Source organism: Schistocerca piceifrons, chromosome 5 (genome assembly GCF_021461385.2).
Source record: "Schistocerca piceifrons isolate TAMUIC-IGC-003096 chromosome 5, iqSchPice1.1, whole genome shotgun sequence".
NCBI classification, from domain to species: Eukaryota; Metazoa; Arthropoda; class Insecta; order Orthoptera; family Acrididae; genus Schistocerca; species Schistocerca piceifrons.
In genome coordinates, this window is record NC_060142.1 from 44,117,455 (window position 1) to 44,138,811 (window position 21,357).

The following is a 21,357-nucleotide window of genomic DNA, read 5'->3' on the forward strand; positions in this document are numbered from 1 at the left end:
AATTTCTCTTCTTCAGAAACGCTTCCTTGCCACTGCCAGTTTACATTTTATATCCTCTCTACTTCGACCATCATCAGTTATTTTGCTCCCCAAATAGCAAAATTCCTTTACTACTTTAAGTGTCTCATTTCCTAATCTAATTCCCTCAGCATCACCTGACTTAATTCGACTACATTCCATTATCCTCGTTTTGCTTTTCTTGATGTTCATCTTATATCCTCCTTTCAAGACACTGTCCATTCCATTCAACTGCTCTTCCAAGTCCTTTGCTGTCTCTGATAGAATTACAATGTCATCGGCAAACCTCAAAGTTTTTATTTCTTCTCCATGGATTTTAATACCTACTCCGAATTTTTCTTTTGTTTCCTTTACTGCTTGCTCAATATACAGATTGAATAACATCGGGGAGAGGCTACAACCCTGTCTCACTCCCTTCCCAACCACTGCTCCCCTTTCATACCCCTCGACTCTTATAACTGCCATCTGGTTTCTGTACAAATTGTAAATAGCCTTTTGCTCCCTGTATTTTACCCCTGCCACCTTTAGAATTTGAAAGAGAGTATTCCAGTCAACATTGTCAAAAGCTTTCTCTAAGTCTACAAATGCTAGAAATGTAGGTTTGCCTTTCCTTAATCTATTTTCTAAGATAAGACGTAGGGTCAGTATTGCCACACGTGTTCCAACATTTCTGCGGAATCCAAACTGATCTTCACCGAGGTCGGCTTCTACCAGTTTTTCCATTCGTCTGTAAAGAATTCGTGTTAGTATTTTCAGCTGTGACTTATTAAACTGATAGTTCGGTAATTTTCACATCTGTCAACACCTGCTTTCTTTGGGATTGGAATTATTATATTCTTCTTGAAGTCTGAGGGTATTTCGCCTGTCTCATACATCTTGCTCACCAGATGGTAGAGTTTTGTCAGGACTGGCTCTCCCAAGGCCATCAGTAGTTCTAATGGAACGTTGTCTACTCCCGGGGCCTTGTTTTGACTCAGGTCTTTCAGTGCTCTGTCAAACTCTTCACGCAATATCATATCTCCCATTTCATCTTCATCTACATCCTCTTCCATTTCCATAATATTGTCCTCAAGTACATCGCCCTTGTATAGACCTTCTATATACTCCTTCCACCTTTCTGCTTTCCCTTCTTTGCTTAGAACTGGGTTTCCATCTGAGGTCTTGATATTCATACAAGTTGTTCTCTTTTCTCCAAAGGTCTCTTTAATTTTCCTGTAGGCAGTATCTATCTTACCCCTAGTGAGATAAGCCTCTACATCCCTACATTTGTCCTCTAGCCATCCCTGCTTAGCCATTTTGCACTTCCTGTCAGTCTCATTTTTGAGACGTCTGTATTCCTTTTTGCCTGCTTCATTTACTGCATTTTTGTATTTTCTCCTTTGGTCAATTAAGTTCAATATTTCTTCTGTTACCCAAGGATTTCTACTAGCCCTCATCTTTTTACCTACTTGATCCTCTGCTGCCTTCACTACTTCATTCCTCAGAGCTACCAATTTTTCTTCTACTGTACTTCTTTCCCGCATTCCTGTCAATCGTTCCCTTATGCTCTCCCTGAATCTCTGTTCAATCTCTGGTTCTTTCAGTTTATCCAGGTCCCATCTCCTTAAATTCCCACCTTTTTGCATTTTGTTCAGTTTTAATCTACAGTTCATAACCAATAGATTGTGGTCAGAGTCTACATCTGCCCCTGGAAATGTCTTACAATTTAAAACCTGGTTCCTAAATCTCTGTCTTACCATTATATAATCTATCTGATACCTTCTAGAATCTCCAGGATTCTTCCATATATACAACCTTCTTTTATGATTCTTGAACCAAGTGTTAGCTATGATTAAGTTATGCTCTGTGCAAAACTCTACCAGGTGGCTTCCTCTTTCATTTCTTAGCCCCAATCCATATTCACCTACTATGTTTCCTTCTCTCCCTTTTCCTACTCTCGAATTCCAGTCACCCATAACTATTAAATTTTCGTCTCCCTTCACTACCTGAATAATTTCTTTTATCTCATCATACATTTCTTCAATTTCTTCATCATCTGCAGAGCTAGTTGGCATATAAACTTGTACTACTGTAGTAGGTGTGGGCTTCGTGTCTATCTTGGCCACAATAATGCGTTCACTATGCTGTTTGTAGTTGCTTATCCACACTCCTATTTTTTTATTCATTATTAAACCTACTCCTGCATTACCCCTATTTGATTGTGTGTTTATAACCCTGTATTCACCTGACCAAAAGTCTTGTTCCTCCTGCCACCGAACTTCACTAATCCCCACTATATCTAACTTTAACCTATTCATTTCCCTTTTTAAATTTTCTAATCCACCTGCCCGGTTAAGGGATCTGACATTCCACACTCCGATTCGTAGAATGCCAGTTTTCTTTTTCCTGATAACGATGTCCTCCTGAGTAGTCCCCGCCCGGAGATCTGAATGGGGACTATTTTACCTCCGGAATATTTTACCCAAGAGGATGCCATCATCATTTACCATACAGTAAAGCTGCAGGCCCTCAGGAAAAATTATGGCCGTAGTTTCCCCTTGCTTTCAGCCATTCGCAGTACCAGCACAGCAAGGCCGTTTTGGTTAATGTTGCAAGGCCAGGTCAGTCAATCATCCAGACTGTTGCCCCTGCAGCTTCTGAAAAGGCTGCTGCCCCTCTTCAGGAACCACACGTTTGTCTGGCCTCTCAAGAGATACCCCTCTGTTGTGGTTGCACCTACGGTACGGCCATCTGTATTGCTGAGGCATGCAAGCCTCCCCACCAACGGCAAGGTCCATGGTTCATGGGGAAGAACTAAAAGATAAGTGACTTTAATCTTAACACAGTTTTGTTCCTTCACATTCTTTCAAGGAAATGTTAACTCAGCCTCAGTGGACACTGGGAGAGTACTAAAGAGATAGCTGCTGAACATGTTCAAATATCACAGAGTGTAGGGGACTGATCTTGAAAGCTGTAGACCTCATTTCCAGAAGATTGGTGTGCATTTTTAGCATGTTACTAAAGTTTGTTCAGCCCATATTCCATTGGGAGAGAGACACTCCTCTGATGTATCGGATGCTATTTCTGCCTAAACTATTGTTTCTCCTTACTATATCTTGTATTAATCATTTAAACTGTGATGCATGCCTACAGATGGAAAATTTGGATGGCATAAAACATACACAAGACATGCAAACAAAAAGTTTATTTTGGATCTAGCAATAAATTTTATGTTGAAATTAGTGAGAGACAGTTGGTTTGATGAGTACAACAGTATGACACAATTACCTAATATTGGTCCCTTTCACACCACTTACAGTAAAAACAGTGAACTGTGATAAGTAAAATGATCATCTACGGTGTATGTTTCATTATTCAAACAAGTGAGGAGGCCCATTCAGAAACAGACAATAAGAAACAATTTTTTTTCTTTGACATTTACTTGTCATAACTTCTGTTGCTTTAAATGTGGACATACTTTGTTCCTCATTCACTTTCCTGTCAATGAATAGAGCTGTATGTTTGTTTCATTTTTACTGACTTCAGTTAACATTATATATTTAGATTGTCTCTATTTCTCAAACCATCAATTTGTGACCAGCTTATTCCTGTAAATTCACAGCTTCGCATAAGCCCATCTACGATGATGTGAGACTAATATCTCCAGGAGAAAGTATAAACCATATAATTTTGTTTATCCATAGGCTTTAGGTTCTTGCTGAGATCTGCCAGTATTGTATTTCATCCACAACTTGTCAATATTTTCAGTAAAATTCGAGATCAGAAACGTAAAATATATCGACAATTACTTGCAGCAGTTGAAAATTCTACACAAACACACTATTTATGAATACTAATGATGAATTCACAGTTTTTAAAACAGAATTCATTTCTCCATAACAGTGGCACAAAAGAGATGAAATATTCAAATAATAAAACAGAAGGAAACAGTCTTTGATGAGCATGGATTCAGACTAGAAGTTCTAAGGAATGGATGCACTGGAAAATTGACCTTAACATCAGTGTTGGATACCCTGCTTTCCAGACTTGTTTTGAAGATATGCATATTTTATAATGGGAAATATATACCAGAGCACCAAAGAATCTGGTATAGGAATGTGTATTCAACTACAGAAATATGTAAGCAGGCAGAATACGACGCTGCAGTCGGCAACGCCTGTATAAGACAACAGTTGTTAGAATGGTTACTGTTGCTACAATGTCAGGTTATCAAGATTTAAGTGAATTTGAATGTGGTGTTATAGTCAGCGCACGAGCGATGGGACACAGAATCTCTGATGTAGCAATGAAGTGGGGATTTTCCCCTTCGACCATGTCATGAGAGTACCGTGTATAACAGAAATCCGCTAAAACATCAAATCTCCAAAATTGCAGTGGCTAGAAAAAGATCATGCAAGAATGGGACTGACAATGACTGAAGAGATTCATTCAACATGACACAAGTGCAACTCTTCTGCAAACTGCTGCAGATATCAATGCTGGATCATCAACAAGTGTCAGCATGTGAACCATTCAACAAAACATCATCGATATGGGTTTTTGGAGGTGGAGGTCCACTCGTGTACCCTTGATGACTGCACGACACAAAGCTTTATTCTCCGCCTAGGCCTGTCAACACTGACACTGGACTATTGATGACTCAAAACATGTTGCCTGGTCGAACAAGTCTCATTTCAAATTGTATCGAACTGATGAAGACAAACCTCATGAATCCATGGACCCTGCATGTCAGCAGGTGACTATTCAAACTGACGGAGGCTCTGCAATGATGTGTTGCGTGTGCAGTTGGAGAGATATGGGACCCTGATATGTCTAGATACGACTCTGACAGGTGACATGTACGTAAGCATCCTGTCTGATCACCTGCACTCATTCATCTCCATTGTAAATCACAACAGACTTGGGACAATGCGACAGCCCACATGTCCTGAATTGCTACAGAGTGACTCCAGGAACACTCTTCCGAGTTTAAACACTTCCACTGTCCACCAAACTCTCCAGACACGAACATTATTATCATATCCGGGATGCCTTGCAACATGCTGGTCAGAAGAGATCTCACCCCCCCCCCCCCCCCCCTCCATCGTACTCTTAAAGATTTATGAATAGCCCTGCCGTATCCATGGTGTCAATACCCTCCAGCTCTTTTTCAGACATTAGTTGAGTCCATGCCACATTGTGTTGCAGCACTTCTGCATGCTCGCAGGGGCCTTACACAATATTAGGCAGGTGTACCAGGTACCAGTTTCTTTATCTCTTCAGTGTAATATGTTGGCTTTAAAATCACAAAGATACAGAATGTGATGTAACTGGATAGATAAAAGTCTAACCTTCAACTGGTGGTGAAAGAAATATACAGAAGTTAGAAGTTAAGGCAATGTACAAGCTTTTGGAGCCAGTAGCCTCTTCTGGCAGAAGAAGAAGGAAGAGCACTGAAGGAAAAGGACTGGCAAAGTTTAAGAAATGGTCAGAGGAGACTTATCAGACGGGATTAGAAGGAATGGCTGACAGTTGGGGACTGCACTGGCCAAGGTTTGAAAACCTGGGAGCTTAAAGGTGGAAGAAAGGCTAATAAGTAAGCTAGAGAGTACTGACAAAACAAAGAGTTAGTAACATTGGAAAGTTAAGTGCACAATACATGGAAGTCATATGAGGTGGGAGAGAGGGAGGAGAGAGGGGATTAGTGGCTGAAAAACAAAAAATGCTAAGACTGAAAAAAAAAAAAAAACAATGGAAAATAAGACTGAAGAAATTAACATAAATTAAGGCCATGTGAGTGGCAAGAACCAAACACATGTTGCAGTGACAGTCCCCACCTGTGTAGTTCTGAGATACTGGTGTCAAGAGTAGAATGCAGATGACAAGTGTGGTGAAACAGGCACTGTGGTCATGACTGTCATATTGTAGAGAATGAATATTGTGTGTTGCCTGTATACACCCTCTGGTGGTAGTCATACCAAAGTAGAAGGTCGGATAGTGTTTACATAACAGCTGATACACGATATGTCATTTCACACATGGCTCTCCCTTTAATAGTCCATGTTTTGCCAGTTACAGGGCTGGTATAGGTGATGGTAGGAGGGTGCATAGGCAAGCAGGGATGGTCACAGTGGTAGGAGTCATACTGCAGGGATTGGGAAAGGGGGAGTTAAAATGAAGAAAAGCTACTCTAGGTGTGGTGGGTAAAATTTCAGACAGAAAGGACCTCATTTCAGAGCATGATTAACAAAGTCAAAACCTTGTAGAAGTAGCTGATTAACACATTCAAGATGAATATAGTGCTCAGTGACAAGAGGTGTAAACATTGTTTTTCTTGTCTTTTTTTTCTTTTCTTTTCAGGATTGTATGTGATGGCCCAGGTGGTCCAGGAAATCTGCTTTGGAACTAGGCTGGCTGGGTAATTACATTCAGTGAAGGCTGAGGTGAGAATGATGGGAGTAGTGCTGTAAAGAGTCTGCATCTGAACATTTCCCTTGAACATCAAAGCTGTATGGGAAGGAAAATTTGACATGGAAAGAATAGCAAGTGTTAAAATGTAAGTACTGTTGAAATGTGAAGCACACCTTCAGTGAGGATGATGTCAACACCAAGGAACGTGGCACAAGTTTCAGAATAGGACCATGTGAAATTTAATTGGAAAACTGTATTTAGAGATTCCAAAAATTTTAACAGATCAGCCTCACCATGAATCCATACAGCGAAGATATCATCAATGTATCAAAAGCCAAGGACTAAGGGATCCCACTTAAGCCCTGTCCAAGATACAGAAAGGATGTTAGCTCTTACCTTCAGGAGGCAAAATTTCGGTACCAATGTCAGACGTATTGAAAAGTAAAAAAATATTCCTAGCTTTCAGACCTACTTATTCATTCCTCAGTAGGAAAAAAGAGGTAGGTTGGGAAAGAAAAGGAAAGGTGGCAGTCACCCTTTGTTTTCCCTCTTATCTGGGGGATTGATTGACCTGCCCTTCCTTTATAGCCTCTCCTAACCAATTTCTCTTTCCTTTCTGATGAATAGTTTCCTGAATTGAATTTTCCAACTGATAGAATGTATTGTATTTGTTTATTGATGACACTATATGTTTGAAATATTATTTGTCCCTACAGATCTTTTAAACTTAACTATCCTCTAGAACAGGTGTTGGTAACTAATTTTAGGTGGGGTTCAGATATGGCCCCAGGGTTCACATACTTTTGAAAATTTGTATCGAGGTCACAAAAGAAAAGCAACTCATATTCGGTACTAATATTTTTTTAATTCTCACTCACAAAATAATATGAAAATAACAGGTAGGAATAACGGAACCAAAAATCAATGGGAGAAATTATATTTATGGTCTAGAGCCAGGTTTTTCAAGTTAGGTTCACATGGAGAATAGATTATGCAAAGAGCATCTTTCACGTGGATGAATGTAAATCTTTAGAGGTACTGGTTCTCAAAAAAATTCATTTTTAAAAATGAACTAAATAAATGGTTGTAGCTCCATCATAAGTTGCAGGACGAAGTATCTTTCTTATTTCTTGACAGTGACTAGTTTCGGACTCTGATGTCCATTTCCAAACCATCTGTACCGTAAGTGTGACAATATAAGGGAAAGCCTTTGTACAAAAACTGCCTCTGCAGTTACGATCATAGCAGCACTATGGCTCGTTCAATAGTACATAGACAACATACGACAGACAAGTTCCACAAACGTATGTGGAGCCAAACATAACAGCCAGATAAATGGTTAATTTTTTGCAATTCCCTTATTTTTCTGGGAAATGTTTGCTCCAAAATTCTTTGCCAGATGCAGTTTTATACATCTACAAGGAAATCTCTTCCTTAAAATCCAGTATTTCCATTTGGAGGACAGGTTTTGAATAGCAGAACAACTTCGCAGCCACGTCGGTCCATTTTGCTTCTAGAAAAATTTGAAAAGGCGATCTTAAGAATCATGACAACTTCTCTATCTCCGCGAGGTCTTGGGGTCTCACTGCGAATTCCTTTGTAACATCTGACATCAAATTTGAAAATGCTGTAATATCTGTTTCAGAATTATTTTTATATTCAAGAATTGTTGGAACACGAACATATTCAGCAATTGCATTTCTTTTTCAAAGATTCCCAGGTTGTGACAGAAAGAGGACATGCTTTGTATCAGACCACATATTAATTTACCAATTCCATGTAGCTCCATACTGAGTGCATTTGAACATTTGAGAATGTCTTTCAGCAAAGCTGTAGATAGAATATCACATTAGTCTGCTAAGAACCCCAGAAACATCCTAACTTCTTGTCTACAAAATAAGTTACTTCTTCTTTTGTTTGCCAAAAATGTTCAGTCACTTGATGTTTACTTTGCCTGTGAACATTGTTGTGCTGCATTGAGTCAGAATGCGATGAATCACACTCAGATAGAAACTATTTGTTCTGTCTGTGCCAAAGAGCAGAACGAGTTCTCATAAAATTAATCAGCTTGATCAAGCTATCCATTACTTACATCAGAGTGGTACCAAGTTTTCCACAAAGAGCTGCGTGGTGAATTATGTGCTGAGAAGATAAGATTAATTGATGAAAGGAGAAAATATAAAAATGCAGTAAATGAAGCAGACAAAAAGGAATACAAACGTCACAAAAATGAGATCGATAGGAAGTGCAAAATGGCTAAGCAGAGATGGCTAGAGGACAAATGTAAGACTGTAGAGGCACATATCACTAGGGGTAAGATAGATACTGCCTACAGGAAAATTAAAGAGACCTTTGGAGAAAAGAGAACCACTTGTATGAATATCAAGAGCTCAGATAAAAAACCAGTTCTAAGCAAAGAAGGGAAAGCAGAAAGGTGGAAGGAGTAGATAGAGGGTCTATACAGGAGCGATGTACTTGAAGTCAATACTATGGAAATGGAAGAGAATGTAGATGAAGATGAAATGGAAGATATGATACTGCATGAAGAGTTTGACATAGCACTGAAAGACCTAAGTCGAAACAAGGCCCCAGGAGTAGACAACATTCCATTAGAACTACTGATAGCCTTGGGAGAGCCAGCCCTGACAAAACTCTACCATCTGGTGAGCAAGATGTATGAGACTGGCGAAATACCCTCAGATTTCAAGAAGAATATAATAATTCCATTCCCAAAGAAAGTAGGTGTTGACAGATGTTAAAATTACCGAACTATCAGTTTAATAAGTCACAGCTGCAATATACTAACACGAATTCTTTACAGCCGAATGAAAAAACTGGTAGAAGCTGACCTCGGGGAAGATCAGTTTGGATTCCGTAGAAATGCTGGAACACGTGAGGCAATACTGACCCTATGACTTATCTTAGAAGATATATTAAGGAAAGGAAAACCTACGAATCTAGCATTTGTAGACTTAGAGAAAGCTTTTGACAATGTTGACTGGAATACTCTCTTTCAAATTCTGAAGGTGGTAGGGATAAAACATGGGGAGCAAAAGGCTATTTACAATTTGTACAGAAACCAGATGGAGTTATAAGAGTCGAGGAGCATGAAAGGGAAGCAGTGGTTGGGAAGGGAGTGAGACAGGGTTGTAGCCTATCCCCGATGTTACTCAATCTGTATATTGAGCAAGCAGTAAAGGAAACAAAAGAAAAATTTGGAGTAGGAATTAAAATCCATGGAGAAGAAATAAAAACTTTGAGGTTCATCAATGACATTGTAATTCTGCCAGAGACAGCAAAGAACCAGGAAGAGCAGTTGAATGGAATGGATAGTGCCTTTAAAGGAGGATATAAGATGAACATCAACAAAAGCAAAATGAGGATAATGAAATGCAGTCGAGTTAACTCAGGTGATGCTGAGGGAATTAGATTACGAAATGAGACACTTAAAGTAGTAAATGAGTTTTGCTGTTTGGGGAGCAAAATAACTAATGATGATCAAAGTAGAATGGATATAAAATGTAGACTGGCAATGGCAAGGAAAGCGTTTCTTAAGAAGAGAAATTTGTTAACATCGAGTATACATTTAAGTGTCAGGAAGTCATTTCTGAAAGCATTTGTATGGAGTGTGACCATGTATGGAAGTGAAACATGGATGACAAATAGTTTGGACAAGAAGAGAATAGAAGCTTTTGAAATGTGGTGCTACAGAAGAATGCTGAGGAATAGATGGGTAGATCACATAACTAATGAGGAGGTACTGAATAGAATTGGGGAGAAGAGAAATTTGTGGCACAACCTGACTAGAAGAAGGGATCAGTTGGTAGGACATGTTCTGAGGCATCAACGGATCACCAATTTAGTATTGGAGGGCAGTGTGGAGGGTAAAAATTGTAGAAGGAGACCAAGAGATGAATACATTAAGCAGATTCAGAAGGATGTAGGTACTGGGAGGTGAAGAAGCTTGCGCAGGATAGAATAGCATGGAGAGTTGCATCAAACCAGTCTCTGGACTGAAGACCATAACAATAACACAAGATGTAGCCCTGCATTCTTATCCTTGATTCTCTTTACTAGCCCCTTTTCTCTGCCGGCCATCCCTGGGTCCCCTTCGGTTGTCAGACATCATTTTATCAAAACTAATGGTTGATTTTTTTCATACAGTCATCAAAATTCTTGAATAAGTCTTCTCCACAAATCTTGTTTTTAAATGGCAATATTGATAGCAATTATTTCCTACATGATTTGCATTCAGTATCCAAAAATCACATGACAGTGAACATTTGTTCTTCATTAAAAATGTCACATGAACCATCAAGAGCTGTGGTGTTGCAGGGCATCGTCTGTAGAAGTTCGAGCAAACTGCTTTTACTGTCAGCAGTAAAAATTTTGGTTGCTTGTTGCTGACAATGAATACAATGAACTGTGGCAACAATATCCTTTTTCTCTTCAAAAAGTGATGCGGCTACTTCCAATGTATCTTTTTTTCTATCTCAGAGTCAGGAAATGGCTTGTGCTGTTTATTAAGCACCCAACACACATGCAACACTTTTTTGGCAGATTTTGCTTGTCCACCCATAGGATGATTTTGTAAGGCTAGGCCTTTTTTGACGAGCTTCACCATCCAGAGGAAAAATTTTATAGAACTGTTGATGAGATGTTTGGTAGTGTTGCTTTAAATTGGCATGTTTAACACAAGTGATCATTTTGTTGCTTATGAGGTAAACTCGAACAGCTCCAGGCCTACCACTCAGCATAAAAAAAAATTGTTCATTCTACAAACTTTAGGATACATATCAATACTTTAGGATACATATCAATACAAGAAAACATCATAAGCTTCATGTTATTACAAGACAAATTAATGACAGCTCTGTAAGAGGTCGCAACAACTCTTCACAAAGTGACAATAAAATTTGTCTATTTTATTTAGATTTGTTCTTTATAAAAAATACCGTTGCCCAGCACAAACCGCATACTGACACACCGTAAAGGAGCTGCTTCCATGTCACAGGTCACCATCACCATGTACACCCACCCAAAAGATAAAACTGTCATTTCACTTCAAAATTTCATAAAGTGGTGTTGAGCTTTCATTCGAATTACAGACACAAAAAATTTGTTGAAATGAATATGCTTGCTCCAATTAAAAGAGACTTTGTAGGTTGCCAGAGTCAGAGATCAACTTATAAAATCTCCTATTTCATTAAATAAAATGCTCATGTTGCCTTCAGGTGTGCAGAGCTTTTGTGAGGATCAACACAAGGCCAGCTAACTTGATCCCCTCTGCTTCCATTCTCCAGCATGCTCTCCTTCATTATGCAGCACAGTGATTCTGCATTTAATCTACTAACTAACCATCATCAACTTAAATCAAGTCACTCAATTACTTGTAAAACACTACAGAAAAATAATTTTTTAAATAATTTTCTTGTATCAAAAAGAATTATCCGGTCTATAAAAATCATAACCATTATGTTATTTGAAATATGTGCATGAACAATGTACCATTGGAAAGAGCAAACTCTCAAGTTTTACATGGTTCCCATTAGGTAGCTGCAGTGTGCACCCACTTCAGTTCTAGTAAAAATGGCGTCAAGACAACAGAAAGAGTTTTGTGTTCTACATTTTGTGCAGTGTGGGTCAGTAATAACTGTTCAGCTTGACTTTTGTATTAGGTATGATGTGGATCCTCCCACTGCACAGAGCTTTAGATGATGGCATGAACAATTCCAGAAACAGGTTGTTTTTGTAAAGGCAAATTTGCCGGGCCGTTCCTGAGTGTCTGACACAGACATTGAATGTATCTGCCATAGTTTCACAAGGAGTCCACAGCAATCTGTTCGCTGTGCAGCTCAACAGCTCAACATGCCCCCGATGTCTGTCTGGCATGTTTTGTTTCGACATTTACACATGAAAGCATACAAAATTCAGATACTGCAAGCTCTTTGTGAATGTGACAAACAACAATGTGTGGAGTTCTGTAATTTCCTTCTTGGCAAGATGGAAGATGGCAGTTTTCTTCCACACTTAGTGTTTAATGATGAGGAAACATTCCATTTAAACAGAAAGGTGGACTGTCATAATGTGAGAATATGGGGTATGGAACAACCACATGAAGTTGTACAACATGAAAGGGACTTCCCAAAATTTAATGTGTTTTGGGCAGTTTCATGGGAAAAGGTGTATGGTCCATTTTTTTTCCCCCGAGAACATTGTTGCAGGAAGCACATGTCTCAATATGCTTGAGAACTTTCTTTTCCCACAGTAGGAGACTGATTTGAAGTACTTCATTTACAAACAGGATTGGACACTGTCAAACTGGGATCTGGAAGTGTGGGAATTTTTAAATCAAAGGATTACTGAATGATGGATCAGTCACACTGGACCAAGGGATTCAGTCGTACATTACTGGCCTATAAGGTCACCGGACCTGACTGTATGTGGTTATTTCTTTTGGGGCTTTATAAAAGACTCTGTTTATGTGCCTCTATTACCAACAACAATGAATGAACTGAGGCATCGCATAACAGCAGCTGTGGAAGTTGTGACTCAAGACATATTCGCTGCAATTTGGGAACAATTCGAATACCACATTGACATATGCCATGCATCTTGGGGGCACATTGAACACCTGTGAAATGGAACGGAAAAAAAACAACTTTTTGAGTTTCCCGTTCATCAAAAAACAAAATTCGTTGTAAATGTTTATTAGTTTCAAAAATATAGACATGCCAAATTGAATGATTCTCTTTGATACACGTAGTACCATACTTTCAAAATATTGTTGGCAGTTCCCTTTCTGACCTTCTGTGGTCCAGATCTGAACCACGAACTACCAGTTGCCGACTGTGGCCCTAGAATTATTATTGATTGTTAAGCACAGCATATTGCAGGGTAGTTTACCTTCCCTTATCATTCTTGTTTTATGCAACCTTCTGGTTTCATTACAATTACATCAGGTCCTAATGTATAAACAAGATGTGTTGATCTCTTGGAAAATATGGAAGTAAATATTACAGTATTAGCATACCAATTAATTCAATGCTGAATATCCGTATGAGCCCATAAGATGTATCTTACAAGAATTTGTGCACACAGACAGCAGGAACAAGTCACATATACATTGAAAACATCCTCTTCAAAGCCAAACCTCTCTTAGATCAGTTGGGCAGTACATACTCAGTATTCAGAGGGTGAGCACGGCAAGTTCGGGTCCTTAGCTTGAACTAACAAAAGTAGAGGATATGGTCCGCAATGATGATAATGTGTCCTACTTTATCTCTGCTGCAAGCCTATGACATAACATAAGCAGCTGTTATGTGGACCATATAAACAAAATAGTGGGAAAAAAGTCCAATTATCTGATCTTGAACTTTTGCAGTCTATCATTATCGATTTAATGTTCTATTTCAGTCAGTAGAATGTCCAGGATGGAATAACAGCACCATGGAAAGAATAGATTGCTACTCACCACATAGAGGAAGCATTGAGTCACAGACAAGCATGAGGAAAATGAATACTAGAAATGGTTGAGCTTTTGGGCAAAGTCCTTCTTCAGAAACAGAACTTTTTCACATTCACACAATGACTCAAACATACATGGGCACTGACTCGAGGCACTAAGGTCTGACTTAAGCCGGCCTTAATGCCCTGAGACAGTGGTCAGGGATGTGTGAAATATTGTTGTGTGGAAGTTCTACTTCTGAAGAAGGACTTCACCTAAAAGCTCAAATATTTCTAGTACTTCTTTTCCTTTGCCTGTCTGCGACCTGACACCTCTTCTATCTGCTGAGAAGCAATGTATCCTGTCCATTAAATGTTCTGTTTCTTCCTTCCATTTTTCTTATTTCCTGCAGAAATTATTTTTAGGCTCCAAGTGTTTGCATCTATCATTTTTGTATTCAATGAAACTATTTTACTGAACAGGTGTTAACTGTAAACTAGTCATGGGCAGATTTCTTGTTTTTACATATAGCGTGGGCACAATAAAATTGGCTCAAAAAGTTTTTACAATAATGGTGCTGAGGGATTGACCCTTGTTAATGAAGACCAAAGAAGATGCTGGAAATGGCTACCACTGATGCCCGCACAGTGCTGTACTCCATTTATCAAATTGTTAGACACGCCTAGGAGTTCTGTCTGAAGGACAGCAGCAATAGCATTTTCTGTGTTCTGCTGTAGCTCTTTCACTGTGCGAGGATTAATGCACTATACCTGACCCTTCATTCTGCCCCACAGGTACACATGCATATGCTCCATGATAATATTTTGACTCAACAATCTCTTAATTCCCACTTGAAATGGCAATGAAATTTCATCAGGCTTTGTTTCTGGGTTTACTTCAGTTGAGCAATATTTTCTGGTGATTGAACACTTTTTTGATAGTTAGAACCTGTTTCACACCAGTTTTCCACTAATTTTTACATTGTAGACTTTGCTGGAGGTTTTGCCAAAACACTTTGAGTCTTAAACTGATCTGCACACGTTTTCCATGAATTGTGATTTGCACAATACCTGAGGATGAATATAAGCTGTTTCATCATGAGCACCATTTTGTGTTCCATTCAAACTGGTCACTAAACACATCTGGTCCTCTAACTCACTCAAATGTAATGACACAACAAAATACTTGGGACAGAAAATGCAGGTGATACACATGCACAGACGTGTGACAGTAGCTGACTGGTGAACCGAAATCATAGTTTCCAGCATTTTCTGTGATGGGCAATTCTCCTTTTCATTAACAAGCATGAGTTCCACATCAGTCTTATAAATATTTTCCAGGCCAGTTTTATTTTGCCCACTAAAACACTACTGCTGGGCAAATGAGTCTGTGTCATTTAAAAATTCAAACTTTTAAAATTAGTGAATGCTGTAGTACTTTCTTAAATGGATTGTTAACCCTAAATTAATATCTTTACAGCGAGTAATTAAACAAATCCATTCAGTTTTTCAGTAAAACACACCCACTTAAATAAAAGACAAGAAGCAAATAGAACTTAAATTGAAAGAGAGTCTTATAAATTAAAAAAAAATGTATGTAATACTAAAAGATAGACATAAACTGGAACCAGTTTGATCCATGCCAATGAAGTGAAGAACAAAATTGATACACCAAATATTACACCACAAGAAACAGATAGTGGGATACAATAGACATGTACATCAACTCTAATGCTATCAGCAGTGAGGAGGATAGTGTTGCTCAGTAAATGCCGCCAGCTACAACAGAGACAGAGTGTGTTTTTCTATGCAGTACATAAATAGTTTTACTATGTTTCCTGTTCTAGTTTATAATGTCACATCCATTATATCTGTGAAGTGATAAAACTACATCTCTCTGCTAACACACACATTATCTAGCAGACAGGAAATCTGTTAGTCATCTTTTGCCCATCTGAAAGAGACTGTCCAAAACAGATAGAAGCGTTCTAATATCACACAATACTGTCATTAAAAACATAAAGCTGTTGCCATAGTATGTGCACAGAATACACAGAAATAGCACTGGTATCAACACATCAACAAAACAAAGTCATAGGAGTCAGTTTGTGCAGATGAAAGCTTGTAAAGAAGTGAAGTTAAAGCACATCTAAATCTTTCTGGACAACTGCTTACCTTTGCTACTTGTTTGGTTAGTTGCAAGAGAGAGCTGTTTGTGGACAGTGTGTTTTGGAGTATCAGATGCCTCTTGGACTGTCTCCAGCACTGCCGTCTCTTGATGCTGCAGCCTGGATTCAGAGTTGTTGATCAGGTCCTCAATCTCTGTGTCTTCAAGGTCAACAGCTTTCTGAAGTACTAATGAATATCGCTTCTCTTCTGCATGTTTGTTTAAAGAATCTTGCATGCTCATTGAATGATATTTCTCAGTTGTTGGCTTTGGAGAGATAGCAGGAATGTTTACAGAGTGTCTATTAGTGATACATGGAGAATTTTTAATTTCTTTAGCGATGACATTTTTCTCCTGATTTTCTGCATCTTTGGACGTTCTTGAATCACTGACATCTGAAGGCAGGCTTGCTGAACATTCAGTTGTTAGAGGTTGCTTCTTTTCTGGAATGCTTATAATCGTTTCACGAACACTGGATGGATTTCTTTTTTCAGCTGCATGCCTTGTCATAACTTCTCGTACCATTTGCTCCAGTCGCATGTTTTGTTCATTGTCAGTCTTTTCTCGTGCCTGTCTTTTCTTCCTTACAATAGATCTAATGCGTTCAAAACTTCTCACCAGTTTTGACTCTTCTCCAACTTCCTATAAAATTAAGAATAACCTTAACTTTAGCAGGAATAGAGAACTGAAATGCTGTATTTATTGGACACTATTAATGCTATTTAAGAAGCCTTAGCAAGACCCATAATTGTTTTTAAGTGTCGTATAAACAGTGTTTCCTAGCAGTTATTAAAACTTCAAATCATAAAAAAATGTGGTTTGCTTTCTCTTGTCATAGAAACTTGAAAAGCAAGTGATAGTACCTGTATCATTCACAGTTTCAGAGATAAAAAGTTATGAAAATGTTAAGACGTGTATACAAAGCGTTTTTCATAATTCTGACCAGAAAAGAGAACATTTAAGGATATGGAATGAGTTAAGAAAAGAAACACTTACTGAGATATGTCATTTATGAAATATTACATCTTTTCTGCATACAATTACCAGTAAAAGAAAATGTGTTACAGCTATCACTAAAAGGATTGATGTAATAACAATTAAAATGTACATAATTTTTGTAACCACAGTTAGCATATAAAACAAAACTCTGTCTGACTGGGGCAGGGGGAGATAGCTCTTCCTCCCTCATGTCATCCAGTGACAAGAATTATGTGGTAGACTCCATGTCAAACATCTAAAGAAGTTGAAATTTCATGACAGATTAAAGTGATGTGCCAGACTGGGTCTTGAATCTGGGATCTTTGCATTTTGTGGGCAAGAGCTTTACCAACTTTGCTATCCAAGCATGACTCATGACTCACCCACGCAGCTTTACTTCCATCTGTACCTTGTGCAAAAAAATAATGGAAATCCCCGCATGGAATAATACATAAAGTAAAGGAAAGGCAACTATTCTCAAATGTAGCTGTCTGGTGTGTGGAACATATAAACACACAGCAGAAAACAGTATTTACACTAGCTTTTGAGCTCTTTTTCTGTCTCTAATAGAAGTAGTAGACACATTCATACACACAACCATACAGACACCCAAGTGCCCACACAGCAGCAAACCAATCTCCTCACAAGGTTAAAGAAGGATTTGAACTGTCATTTCCCTGAAAACAAGTCCAGTGTGCTGACCACTGTTGCACCACATTGCTTGATAGGTGTGCGTAAGATGAAGTATCACTGCTCCACAGCAATGTGTCTGCACAGGAAACAGCAACATTTACAGCTTCTTTGGGCTATCAATATTGCCTATCCTTGTATTCCAATGAGATGATACAAAGTGACTTCTTCCTCTTTCCTCAGATGAAGAAACCATTGCATGGCAGGCATTTTCCAGAATGACACCAAGGTAATTTTCAAGGTGGAACCTTTCCTGAACATCCAAAATACAGACGACGACAAGAAATGTCCCCATGAAATCATTCCTCATTACAAAAATGTGATGCATTGAAGGGTGAATATGAACAGCAGGGCTGATATCTTCATCAGGTTTCATGATTGTAGCTCGAATTTTTCAAAGTGATGATTAAAACTTTTTAACAACCCCTTGTACACATTGGTGTTTACAATTTTTATCGGCATCTACAATAACAGCGTGTCTCTAATTCTTGTTCTCCAACCTTCTCTATTCTTTCATAACTACAATAGCAAAGGCATGTCAAAAGGATTCAAGAAGAAAGGCTTCCAAAATGTACCATTAACAGCTGTGATAATATTCCAAAGAAATGTATACCATGCTCATAACTTGGCACCAAGCAGATCCTTCACAGATGTGTCTGTTGCGTTCAGTTTGTTTTCAAGTCCTCTGAGTGAAGTGGCACAGCCATCACTCAGTTCTCAAAGACAATGAATGATTTCAGGAGTCTGACTGGAAAGAATGATTACAGACTTATGCAAATGAGGAATATATCATACTAGAGTTATAATATATAACTACATGCCTTCTTCCTTTAAATTCCTAACATTAAATATGTTTAAGGTGAGGTTGAAAGAGTTCTTGCTTGAGCACTGCTCCTACTCTGTCTCTGAGTTTCTGGAACATCATAATGAGTAAATATCTTTTACCAAATGTTAATAATTATGTATTATGTCATTTCACACTATAATTTACTTTATGTTAATCATGTACTCTCCTTACTAACTATCAACTGTAGAAACAATGTAATATGTCAATTTATGTTGTTATGTACTTTGTGTTGGCGTTGTAGCCACAATGACTACTGTAATTGTAAATTAATTATGTTTACACTTGTCCTATATCATGTGTACAAACAATATACTAAAAAATGTAACAATATTATGAAAAGGAGAGTTGCTACTCACCATATAGGGGAACAGCTGAACCACAGATAGGCACTACAAAAAGACTGTCACAAATAGGCTTTTGGCTAGAAAGGCCTTCGTCAAAAATACATGACCCCCCCCCCCCCACACACAAACACACAAGCAGACACTAGAAATGTCTGCTTGTGTCTGTGTATGTGCGGATGGATACGTGTGTGTGTGCGCGAGTGTATACCTGTCCTTTTTTCCCCCTAAGGTAAGTCTTTCCGCTCCCGGGATGGGAATGACTCCTTACCCTCTCCCTTAAAACCCACATCCTTTTGTCTTTCCCTCTCCTTCCCTCTTTCCTGATGAAGCAACTGTTTGTTGCAAAAGCTTGAATTTTGTGTGTATGTTTGTGTTTGTTTGTGTGTCTATTGACCTGCGAGTGCTTTTGTTTGGTAAGTCTCATCATCTTTTTCTGCTCCCAGGATTGGAATGACTCCTTATCCTCTCCCTTAAAACCCACATCCTTTCGTCTTTCCCTCTCCTTCCCTCTTTCCTGATGAAGCAACCGTTGGTTGCGAAAGCTTGAATTTTGTGTGTATGTTTGTGTTTGTTTGTGTGTCTATTGACCTGCCAGCACTTTCGTTTGAAAGTCACATCATCTTTGTGTTTAGAGAAGCTGTTGAGGTTCTGGAGAAATGTGGATAGGGTGTTCTCACCCTTGATCCAGATCACAAAGATGTCATCAACGAATCTGAGCCAGGTGAGCGGTTTAGGATTCTGGGCGTTTAGGAAGCACAAGCCCCCTTCCTCAATGTTGATCTCCACCTCAAAGACGGCTAAATCAGTACCTCTGTCCATATAAAATCTACTAACCACCAGCAATATCACCACTTTGAGAGCTGCCCAAACTCTTTGCCTTTACAAATGTCTGCTTGTGTCTGTGTATGTGCGGATGGATATGTGTGTGTGCGCGCGAGTGTATACCTGTCCTTTTTTCCCCCTAAGGTAAGTCTTTCCACTCCCGGGATGGGAATGACTCCTTACACTCTCCCTTAAAACCCACATCCTTTCGTCTTTCCCTCTCCTTCCCTCTTTCCTGATGAAGCAACCGTTTGTTGCGAAAGCTTGAATTTTGTGTGTATGTTTGTGTGTCTATCGACCTGCCAGCGCTTTTGTTTGGTAAGTCTCATCATCTTTGTTTTTAAATATATTTTCCCCATATATATATATATATATATATATATATAGACACACACACACACACACACACACACACACACACACACACACACACACACACACACACACACACACAAAGAGGATGTGACTTACCAAACGAAAGTGCTGGCACTTTGATAGACACACAAACAAACACAAACATACACACAAAATTCAAGCTTTCGCAACAAACTGTTGCCTCATCAGGAAAGAGGGAAGGAGACGGTATACACTCGCACACACACACACATATATCCATCCGCACATATACAGACACAAGCAGACATTTGTAAAGGCAAAGAGTTTGGGCAGAGATGTCAGTCGAGGTGGACGTACAGAGGCAAAGATGTTGAACGCCAGGTGAGGTATGAGCGGCGGCAACTTGAAATTAGCGGAGGTTGAGGCCTGGTGGGTAATGCAAAGACAGGATATACTGAAGGGCAAGTTCCCATCTCCAGAGTTCTTGAAAGTGTCCAGATAACCCAGACGGTGTAACACTGTGCCAAGATGTGCTGGCCGTGCACCAAGGCATGTTTAGCCACAGAGTGATTCTCATTACCAACAGACACTGTCTGCCTGAGTCCATTCATGCGAATGGACAGTTTGTTGCTGGTCATTCCCACATAGAAAGCTTCAGACTGTAGGCAGGTCAGTTGGTAAATCATGTGGGTGCTTTCACACGTGGCTCTGCCTTTGATCGTGTACACCTTCCGGGTTACAGGACTGGAGTAGGTGGTGGTGGTGGGAGGATGCATGGGACAGGTTTTACACTGGGGGCGGTTACAAGGGTAGGAGCCAGAGGGTAGGGAAGGTGGTTTGGGGATTTCATAGGGATGAACCAAGAGGTTACGAAGGTTAGGTGGATGGCGGAAAGACACTCTTGGTGGAGTTGGGAGGATTTCATGAAGGATGGATCTCATTTCAGGGCAGGATTTGAGGAAGTCGTATCCCTTGCTGGAGAGCCACATTCAGAGTCTGATCCAGTCCTGGAAAGTATCCTGTCACAAGTGGGGCACTTTTGGGGTTCTTCTGTGGGAGGTTCTGGGTTTGAGGGGATGAGGAAGTGGCTCTGGTAATTTGCTTCTGTACCAGGTCAGGAGGATAGTTGCGGGATGCAAAAGCTGTTTTCAGGTTGTTTGTGTAATGGTTCAGGGATTCCGAACTGGAGCAGATTCGTTTGCCACGAAGACCTAGGCTGTAGGGATGGGACCGTTTGATATGGAATGGGTGGCAGCTGTCATAATGGAGGTACTGTTGCTTGTCACCCTGTGGCTAAACATGCCTTGGTGCACGGCCAG

General features: G+C 39.4%; 1 protein-coding gene across 1 annotated transcript in view; it reads right to left on the reverse strand.

The window, feature by feature from the left end:
• Window positions 1-21,357, reverse strand: part of LOC124798172 (sodium channel protein 60E-like) — a 290,757-nt gene that overhangs the window by 122,112 nt on the left and 147,288 nt on the right. Inside the window, exon 16 of the mRNA XM_047261456.1 lies at window positions 16,030-16,663. Within this exon, the coding sequence (XP_047117412.1) occupies window positions 16,030-16,663 (634 nt within the window). The remainder of the gene's footprint in view (window positions 1-16,029; window positions 16,664-21,357) is intronic.